This window comes from Bombus vosnesenskii, unplaced genomic scaffold (genome assembly GCF_011952255.1).
Source record: "Bombus vosnesenskii isolate JDL3184/JDL3185 unplaced genomic scaffold, Bvos_JDL3184-5_v1.1 scf7180000013479, whole genome shotgun sequence".
Lineage (NCBI taxonomy): Eukaryota > Metazoa > Arthropoda > Insecta > Hymenoptera > Apidae > Bombus > Bombus vosnesenskii.
Window position 1 is genome coordinate 6,061 of NW_022883076.1, and position 11,790 is coordinate 17,850.

The 11,790-nt window shown below is 31.0% G+C and overlaps 1 protein-coding gene across 1 annotated transcript; it reads left to right on the forward strand.

Annotated features, from left to right (window-relative positions):
* Window positions 1-407: 407 nt before the first annotated feature.
* LOC117238373 (luciferin 4-monooxygenase-like) lies at window positions 408-1,595 on the forward strand. The gene is made up of 2 exons (XM_033503224.1): window positions 408-680; window positions 1,438-1,595. The coding sequence occupies exons 1-2, from the start codon at window positions 416-418 to the stop codon at window positions 1,593-1,595; spliced, it is 423 nt and encodes a 140-aa protein (XP_033359115.1). The 5' UTR covers window positions 408-415.
* Window positions 1,596-11,790: the final 10,195 nt, after the last annotated feature.

The window sequence follows — 11,790 nt, forward strand, 5'->3', positions numbered from 1 at the left end:
TGAGAAACAAGAACGATTGCCGCAGAATATAAACGAGACAAAATATAAATTGATATAAGATGCAGTGAAGCAAATCAGTCGCAGGTCATTCGTTTTATCATTTCCTGACGTCCATATCAGAGATTTTATTAAAAGTTAAAAAGCTGAGGTAGACTCGTGATTGTACTGATTTTGAATTAGACATTACAGTCCTTCTAATTTTCGTCAGAAAATAAGCTTTTCTTACGGATGGAATACTTGACACTACCGTTGCAACGAATAATTAACGACCTGGTACGTTTCGTTCTAGATAAGCGACCCGCATATTGCGATTACAGATGGCTGTATTAGCATGTACATTGTCAGAGTAATCAACAGTCTCAATTTAAACAAGATAGATTTTTTTATATAAAAAGAGCAAGAAACGACAATACAAATGATTCATTTTGATTACTATGTTTTATATTGTAATACTTGCATGTTACTATATCAGGTAGATATTCAAACTGGTAAACACTACACATGCAAGGATATTCTCGAAAAAAGCACAATATTATCTGTTGCTTTGAGAAATTATGGAATCAAGGTGGAAGACAGAATCTCCGTTGCAGCTGAAAACCATCCACATTACGTGGTATCGATATGTAGCACGTTATTTATCGGAGCTACATTTGCACCGTTGAATCCAGCATATACAGAAAGTAAGATATTCTCCAAGCAGCTTTTACGAATTATTTTATAATAACAAAGAAATTAATTTAATTAAAAGTGTTTAATATTATAGAAATTTAAGGAAGGCAGAACGTAAAAAGTGGAAAGAAAAATTTGCTCTTCTTTTTTGGAAACTTGCATGTTTCTGATAACTCCACTGATTATGCCATATATAAGTTAATGAAATCGAGCCTCGACTTTATTATTTGCCTCGAGTTTATTATAGAATTTTACAACTACTAGAAACAGAGATCATAAATTAGATACTTTAATTAAAGACTAAATTTATTTATATTACATTTGCAGAATTAACAATAAAAGTCTAGAAACAGTACTTACTCTAACACCAAGTTTTATAATGTAGTGTAAACAATAATTGTTAATATTAAATTGTTAAATATTGTGTATATAGATGCGGAAATTAATAATCACTTATATTCTCAATATGCGTTACTCCGTCACCTTTTAGAGATACAAACAATACTAATTTTTAATCGTATACGATTAAATTGTATTTAACTACTCCGAATATCTTCTCAGAGTAAACATTCTACGAAAAATATGTTATTTCAAAGAAAGTTGTTTCAGCCTCTCCTTGCGGAGACGGATATCGGAAAAAGCTTTTGTAAGGCTTTTCGAATATTTCTAGATCTTTTGTAAAACTGTCACCTTGTTACGCGGAGTGGTTAAGTTACGCCATGCAGCATATGCGTTATTTAATCATATCTAATGCAATTTTTTACGTAGGAGAATTTACGCACATGCTGGAAATTTATCAGCCACGGGTGTTGTTTGTATCGCGACGCACTGAAAACATTTTGGCGAAAATTGCATCTACTGTAAGCTGGAATATGAAATTAATCGAATTGGATGATAAACCTCTTGATGGAAATATAATAACCTGAGACAAGGTTTTGGAAAAATATCAAAGTATCACGGATCTCTATGCGTCTTCACCGGTGCAGATAGATCATAACAGGAAAAGAATGGCAGCTATTTTATGTTCTAGCGGTACAACAGGAATTCCAAAAGGAGTAATGTTGTCTCATCGAAATTTGTTACTTTTCATCCAAACTCTAAGGTAAATATATTAAATTAATATACACAATGTACCCGGTTGATCTAAGACCACACATATATTTCGAGATTTATTTTTCATTTATGCTAAATTTAAATATATATTATTCGTTTTATATGATTAACAAACCATTCTTTATTCAAATCAACTATATAATATTTTCTCTATTGTTGTGCTTCTTAACTCTTATCATTCTAGTTGAAATTATAAATATTCGATTCAATTGCATTTGTTCTTAATCGAAGTGCCCCAGAATCAATGGATATTCGACGTGGAGACCGAATACTAGTTTTCTTGCCATTATTCCACGGTTATGCGTTCGGAATGATGAATACGGCAATAAGGTGCGGTGCAGTAATCAGTTCTGTAGAAAAATACAGAATTACGCATACACCATTGGTCCCTCCAGTTTTAGTTGGTCTTGCGAAGCATCCAATGGTGCCAAATTGCGATTTCAGCAGCGTGAGAGAGATCGTTTCCGGTATGGCAACGCTTCCGCCGGATGTAAGTTTTTCGTCCAAATTACCTAACGTAATACGTTATAACGTTATTCTATAAAACGTAATACGTTATAACGTTATACCATATAACGTAATACGTTATAACGTCATACCATAAAACATAATACGTTACTACGTTATTCTATCTAACGTAATACGTCATAATGTTATGCTATATAACGTAATACGTTATTACGTTATACTATATAACGTAATACGTTATAACTTTGTACTATAAAACGTAATACGTTATAAAGTTACACTATATAACGTAATACGTTATAACTTTATACTATAAAACGTAATACGTCATAAAGTTAAAGCATATAACGTTATAGTATATAACGTAATACGTTATAACGTTATACTATACAATGCAAAATGTTAGAACGTTATTCCATAAAACGTAATACGTTATAACTTTATACCATATATCGTAATACGTTATAACGTTATGCCATTATTAAGGTTATACCATAGAACGTAATACGTTATAACGGTTATACCCGATAATAATGTTATAACTTATCCCCATGTAAACATAACGCTATACTATATAACGTAATACGTTAGAACGTTATACTATATAACGTAATACGTTATTACGTTATTCTATCTAACGTAATACGTTATAAAGTTATACTATAAAACGTAATACGTTATTACGTTATACCATATGGCGTTATACTATATAACGTAATACGTTATAATGATTCACTACTTAAAGTAATACGTTATAAAATTATACCATATAACGTAACACGTTATAACGTTATACTACCTAACGTAATACGTTATAACGTTATACTATCTAATGTAATACGTCATAAAGTTATACTATATAACGTAATACGTTATTACGTTATACTATATAACGTAATACGTTATAACATTATACTATAAAACGTAATACGTTATAAAGTTATAATACATAACGTAATACGTTATAACGTTATACTATAAAAAGTAATACGTCATAAAGTTAAAGCATATAACGTTATTGTATATATCGTAATACGTTATAACGTTATACTATACAACGTAATACGTTAGAACGTTATTCCATAAAACGTAATACGTTATAACTTTATACCATATATCGTAATACGTTATAACGTTATTCTGTGGAGCGTCATACGTTATAACGTTACACTATATAATGTACTACGATATAACGTTATACTATATAACGTAACACGTTATAACGTTATACTGTATAATTTAATACGTTATAACGTTATTCTATAAAATGCAGTACGTTATAACGTTATACCATATATCGTAATACGTTATAACGTTATTCTGTGGCACTTCATAAGTTATAACGTTACACTATATAATGTAATACGGTATAACGTTATACTATATAACGTAATACGTTATTACGTTATTCTTCATAACGCAATACGCTTTAAAGTTATACTGAATAATGTAATAAGTTATAACGTTATTCTGCGGAACGTCATGCGTTATAACGTTACTCTATATAATGTAATACGGTATAACGTTATACCTATATAACATAATACGTTATAAAATTGTACTATATAACGCAATACGTTATAAAGTTATACTGTATAACATAATAAGTTGCAACGTTATTCTGCGCAACGTAATACGTTATAACTTAATTCTATGTAATGTCATACGTTATAACGTTATACTGTATAACGTAATACGTTATTACGTTATTCTATCTAACGTAATACGATATGAAGTTATACTATAAAACGTAATACGTTATAACATTATACCATATAGCGTTATACTATATAACGTAATACATTATAACGTTATACCATATAACGTAATACGTTATAGCTTAATTCTATGTAATGTCATAAGTTATAACGTTATACTGCATAACGTAATACGGTGTAACGTTATACTATATAACGCAATACGTTATTACGTTTTTCTATATAACGTAATACATTATAAAATTATACTACATAGCGTAATAATTTATAACGTTATACTATATAACGTAATACGTTATAACGTTATACCATATAACGTAATACGTTATAACTTCATTCTATGTAATGTCATAAGTTATAACGTTATAATGTATAACGTAATACGGTGTAACGTTATACTATATAACGTAATACGTTATAACGTAATACGTTATTACGTTGTTCTGTATATCGTAATACGTTACAAAGCTATTATATAAAACATAATACGTTATAACGTTATACCCTATAGCGTTATACTATATAACTTACTATGTTATATCGTTATACCATATAACGTAATACGTTATAACGTTATACCATATAGCGTTATACTATATAACGTAATACGTTATAACGTTTTTCTGCGGAACGACATGCGTTATAACGTTACTCTATATAATGTTATACGATATAACGTTATACCTATATAACCTAATACGTTATAAAATTATACTATATGACGTAATACGATATAACGTTATACTATATAACGTAATACGTTATTACGTTTTTCTATATAACGTAATACATTATAAAATTATACTACATAGCGTAATAAGTTATAACGTTATACTATATAACGTAATACGTTACGACGTTATTCTATATAACGTAATAAGTTATTAAGTTATACTGTATAACGTAATACGTTATAACTTAATTCTATGTAATGTCTTACGTTATAACGTTATTCTATCTAACGTAATACGACATAAAATTATACTATATAACGTAATACGTTATTACGTTATTCTATCTAACGTAATACGATATAAAGTTATACTATAAAACGTAATACGTTATAACGATATACCACATAACGTAATACGTTATAACGTTATTCTGCGGAACGTCGAACGTTATAACGTTACACTATATAATGTAATACGTTATAACGTTATACCATATAGCGTTATACTATAGAACGTAATACGTCATAACGTTATACTGTATAACGTAATACGTTATAACTGAATTCTATGTAATGTCATACGTTACAAAAGAATTATGCTATACTTGTGTACGTTACGTTATTCTATCTAACGTAATACGTTATAAAGCTATACTACAAATCGTAATACGTTATAACGTTATGCCATATTGCGTTATACTATAGAACGTAATACGTTATAACGTTATACCATATAACGTAATACGTTATAACATAACTCTATGTAATGTCATACGTTATAACGTTATACTGTATTACGTAATACGGTGTAATGTTATACTCTATAATGTAATACGTTATTACGATATTCTATCCAACGTAGTACGTTATAAAATTATACTATATAACGTAATACGTTATAACGTTATACTATATAACGTAATACGTTATTACGTTGTTCTGTATAACGTAATACGTTATAAAATTATACTATATAGCGTACTAAGTTATAACGCTATACTATATACCGTAATACGTTATAACTTAATTCTAAGTAATGGCATAAGTTATAACGTTATACTGTATAACGTAATACGGTGTAACGTTATACTATATAACGTAATACGTTATTACGTTGTTCTGTATAAGGTAATACGTTATAAAATTATACTATATAGCGTAATAAGTTATAACGATATACTCTATAACGTAGTACGTCATATTGTTACACTGCCTAACGTAATACGTTATAACATTATACCATATAACGTAATACGTTATTACGTTATTCTACCTAACGTAATACGATATGAAGTTATACTATAAAACGTAATAAGTTATAACGTTATACCATATAGCGTTATACTATAGAACGTAATACGTTATAGCGTTATACCATATAACGTAATACGTTATTACGTTATTCTATCTAACGTAATTCGTTATAAAATTGTACTATATAACGTAATACGTTATAAAATTATACTACATAGCGTAATAAGTTATAACGTTATACTATATGAACTAATACGTTATTATGTTATTCTACATAACTTAGTACGTTAAAAAGTTATACTGTATAACGTAATACGTTATAACATTATTCTGCGGAACGTCATACGTTATAACGATATACTATATAACGTAATACGTTATTACGTTATTCTATCTAACGTAATACGTTATAAAGTTATACTATAAAACGTAATACGTCATTACGTTATACCATATGGCGTTATACTATATAACGTAATACGTTATAATGATTTACTACTTAACGTAATACGTTATAAAATTATACCATATAACGTAACACGTTATAACGTTATACTACCTAACGTAATACGTTATAACGTTATACTATCTAATGTAATACGTCATAAAGTTATACTATATAACGTAATACGTTATTACGTTATACTATATAACGTAATACGTTATAACATTATACTATAAAACGTAATACGTTATAAAGTTATAATACATAACGTAATACGTTATAACTTTATACTATAAAAAGTAATACGTCATAAAGTTAAAGCATATAACGTTATTGTATATATCGTAATACGTTATAACGTTATACTATACAACGTAATACGTTAGAACGTTATTCCATAAAACGTAATACGTTATAACTTTATACCATATATCGTAATACGTTATATCGTTATTCTGTGGAGCGTCATACGTTATAACGTTACACTATATAATGTAATACGATATAACGTTATACTATATAACGTAACACGTTATAACGTTATACTGTATAATTTAATACGTTATAACGTTATTCTATAAAATGCAGTACGTTATAACGTTATACCATATATCGTAATACGTTATAACGTTATTCTGTGGAACGTCATAAGTTATAACGTTACACTATATAATGTAATACGGTATAACGTTATACTATATAACGTAATACGTTATTACGTTATTCTATCTAACGTAGTACGTTATAACTTAATTCTATGCAATGTCATACGTTATAACGTTATACTGTATAACGTAATACGGTGTAACGTTATACTATATAACGTAGTACGTTATAACGTTATACTATATAACGTAATACGTTATTACGTTATTCTTCATAACGCAATACGCTTTAAAGTTATACTGAATAATGTAATAAGTTATGACGTTATTCTGCGGAACGTCATGCGTTATAACGTTACTCTATATAATGTAATACGGTATAACGTTATACCTATATAACGTAATACGTTATAAAATTGTACTATATAACGTAATACGTTATAAAGTTATACTGTATAACATAATAAGTTGCAACGTTATTCTGCGCAACGTAATACGTTATAACTTAATTCTATGTAATGTCATACGTTATAACGTTATACTGTATAACGTAATACGTTATTACGTTATTCTATCTAACGTAATACGATATGAAGTTATACTATAAAACGTAATACGTTATAACATTATACCATATAGCGTTATACTATATAACGTAATACATTACAACGTTATACCATATAACGTAATACGTTATAACTTAATTCTATGTAATGTCATAAGTTATAAAGTTATAATGTATAACGTAATACGGTGTAACGTTATACTATATAACGTAATACGTTATAACGTAATACGTTATAACGTTATTCTGCGGAACGACATGCGTTATAACGTTACTCTATATAATGTTATACGATATAACGTTATACCTATATAACCTAATACGTTATAAAATTATACTATATGACGTAATACGATATAACGTTATACTGTATAACGTAATACGTTATTACGTTTTTCTATATAACGTAATACATTATAAAATTATACTACATAGCGTAATAAGTTATAACGTTATACTATATAACGTAATACGTTACGACGTTATTCTATATAACGTAATACGTTATAACTTAATTCTATGTAATGTCATACGTTATAACGTTATACTGTATAACGTAATACCGTGTAACGTTATACTATATAACGTAATACGTTATTACGTTATTCTATCTAACGTAATACGTTATAAAATTATACTATATAACGTAATACGTTATAAAATTATACTACATAGCGTAATAAGTTATAACGTTATACTATATAAACTAATGCGGTATTATGTTATTCTACATAACGTAATACGTTATAAAGTTGTACTGTATAACGTAATACGTTATAACGTTATTCTGCGGAACTTCATACGTTATAACGTTACATTATATAATGTAATACGTTATACCGTTATACTATATAACGTAATACGTTATTACGTTATCCTATCTAACGTAATACGTCAAAAACGTTATACTATAAAACGTAATACATTATAACGTTATACCATATAGCGTTATACTATATAACGTAATACGTTATAACGTTATACCATATAACGTAATACGTTATAACGTTATTCTATGTAACGTCATCCGTTGTAACGTTATACTATATAACGTAATACGGTATAACGTTATACCATATAATGTAATACGTTATAACGTTATTCTATAAAATGCAATACGTTATAACGTTATACTATAAAACGTAATACGTCATAAAGTTAAGGCATATAACGTTATAGTATATAACGTAATACGATATAAGGTTATACTATATAACGTCATACGTTATAACGTTACACTATATAGCGTAATACGTTATAACTTTATACTATAAAACGTAATACGTTATTACGTTATACTGTATATCTTAATACGTTATAACTTTATACTATAAAACGTAATACGTTATAACGTTATTCTATAAAACGTAATAGGTTATAACGTTAAACCATATAACGTAATACCTCATAACGTTATTCTGCGGAACGCCATCCGTTATAACGTTACACTATATAACGTAATACGGTATAACGTTATACCATATAACGTAATACGTTATAACGTTATAGTATATAACGTAATACGTTATTACGTTATTCGATATAACGTAATACGTCGTAACGTTATTCTGCGGAACGTCATGCGTTATAACGTTACTCTATATAAGGTAAATCGGTATAACGTTATACTATATAACGTAATACGTTATTACGTTATTCTATCTAACGTAATACGTTATAAAATTATACTTGTCGGAGATAAGGTTTCACCGGTGCCTTCCCTCTGAAACCTCGGGAATATCCATAGAAACATTGTAATTCAAATCTACAGTTGTAACTAAACGATTTGCCGTCATTCTAACCAATTGTATTTGTTTAAGTCTTGTGACAATGGGCTTGGGCTCAATTCGACAATTAGTCGCCGAACGTGGCCGCGGTCAACGGGACGAACTCTCCATCTAACAAAGGCATTGAGTAATCCTATAGCACTCCTTAAAAGAAAGATTCGTAGCGGCACTTGGCAGTAAACATTCCAACGGTTTCTGTCCCGTAGCTTGCCACACGCGGATCCTATTCTCCGGGCAGGATGTTTACCAGATGTTGACGCGTCTCCACAGTACGTGATCGACTAGCACGAGGGCCGTCATAAACACTCATATCTAGTTACCTAAAATCCTTCAACAGATACACAGTCTTTGTCCCAGTTACGGGAAGACAGGAGAGACCTATTTTTCCACGAACGACGTCTCCCACTAGCAACCCTCCCTCAAGGGCAGCTAGCATCCTTTTCTAACTACCGGTATGGAGATTGGCCAATTAGCAGCAACGTCAATTTCCCTTACTTTCCGAACGTAGGATATCCCCGACGAATCCGATGAACTCGTGTCCTTAGACACGCCCCATCATAGGTTTCCTCTGAGGTATCACCGGGACGGAAAGTCATTCTCTATTGCGGTCTCATCGACAAAAAGGATTTACTCCTTACGGTCAGCGAATATTAACACAGAATCCGACTTAGATTTTTGCGAGTGCGTACGACTACCGTCCCATTGTCCGCGGATTCTTTATTGATCCTAGGATCATTGTCATTAGTCTCTCGAGTATCTCATTACCACGGTTACTTGTCCGGTTCTATGGTAATCGCATTTGCACCAGTCAATGTCTTCTCTATTGCATAACGACAATGTGTAATCCAAATGAAGATTAGTGTCACGCCCCTAACTCTAATTCTAATGTAAACCCGAAATTTAATCGGGTGAAAATTAGAATTTAAGGCTCGTAACTATTGTTTGTTCGACCAATCGCGGGGAGACGTAGTCCCTAGGGGAGACGTCAACGGGAGTCGTAAATTCGCATTACGATTATAACAATCGACACCTCGACTTGATCGATCCCCTGATTTCCGTTGAGATAATAGGGGTGATTGAGTTTGTATAACACTATGATTCACAGAATTATTAATTATATATTTCCAACACTTAGATTACACTGGTGAGCATAGATAGATAATCACTTACCGCACGAAGATAAGATAGATATGTACGTTAGAGCAGGGCTCTTATAATTTGATTTAATGTATTAATGGACGTAGCACTATAAGATATTTAGCAGAGGAAATGTATGCTCGACAATACCGAGACCGACTCTCGCGTTATGCTTAGACTGCCCCGATAGGCATTAGCGTTACTACTTAGTAGTTGACTTTTCCAACGATGTAGAAGAAGTGAAGTTGAGTGACGATGCTGTGTCGGAGGAAAGCTAGTGATGGGTGTGTCTAGCGCACGGAATCATCGGATTTGTTCATGACATTGTAGGTCAGGAGGTGAGGCCAGTATACATTGCCTCGGATTGGACAAACGAAGGTTGGAGGACTAAGAAGGGCCTTAACCGCCCTCGATAGAAAGTTGCTGGTAGGAAGCATCGTACGTGAGAAAAGCTAACTTTCCCGTGTCAAGCCGTAGTAAACAATAGTCTTTGGAAACTGACATAGAAAAGACATTTGTTGGGTCTGAAGGACTTTAGCAGGCAAGTGACTCGGGTGTATGACGGGTGCTTAAGGCTATTGAGAGTACGCCGTACGGAAGAGCGGGCATCTGGTGTCCGTCTGGCCCGCGGTGTGTGACCTGGGCCAGGCAGAGAGTCGCCCGGCGTAACAACGATTCTTCGTTTGAATTAGCCATCGTTTTACACAACAGAGATTATATTTACGCGAATATACAAGATTTTACAAAATATTATGAATGTTGAGTTTGATGAATGATAAGATTAACAAACGATAAGTTTAACTAACGATTAGATTAAAGAATAATAAGTTTAACGAATAATAAGAGTAACGAATAATATGTTTTACGAATAATAAATTTAACGAATATTGAGATTAACAATTAATAGGTTTTACGAATAATGAATTTAATTAACACTATTAACAATGTTCCTGGGTTCAAACGAATCCACGGTCAACGGGATAACTCTTTTCTATGCGTAGAATGATTTTTAAACACAAAAATACGATTGCTGAGACACTCGGTAAATTGCTCGATGTATCACTTTCCAAGGCGATCACACGAATGAATATCTCATGAAAATCTTTTCCGCTATACGACTGCATTTGTTTGTTATATGCTCGCTGGAGACATCGAGAAGATTCCAATCGTTGTTGCTAGACAATTTCTGTCAAAAGTTTGTTGTATACTCTTTGGAAACATCGAGAAAGATCCAAACGCCGTTACTAGGCAGTTTCTGTTTGGAGATTGATTCCTAATACGCGTGACCCATTATATCGACATCTTTAAAGTACAATTCTATGTGATTTCTAGGGAGAACAATACAACCGATCCACA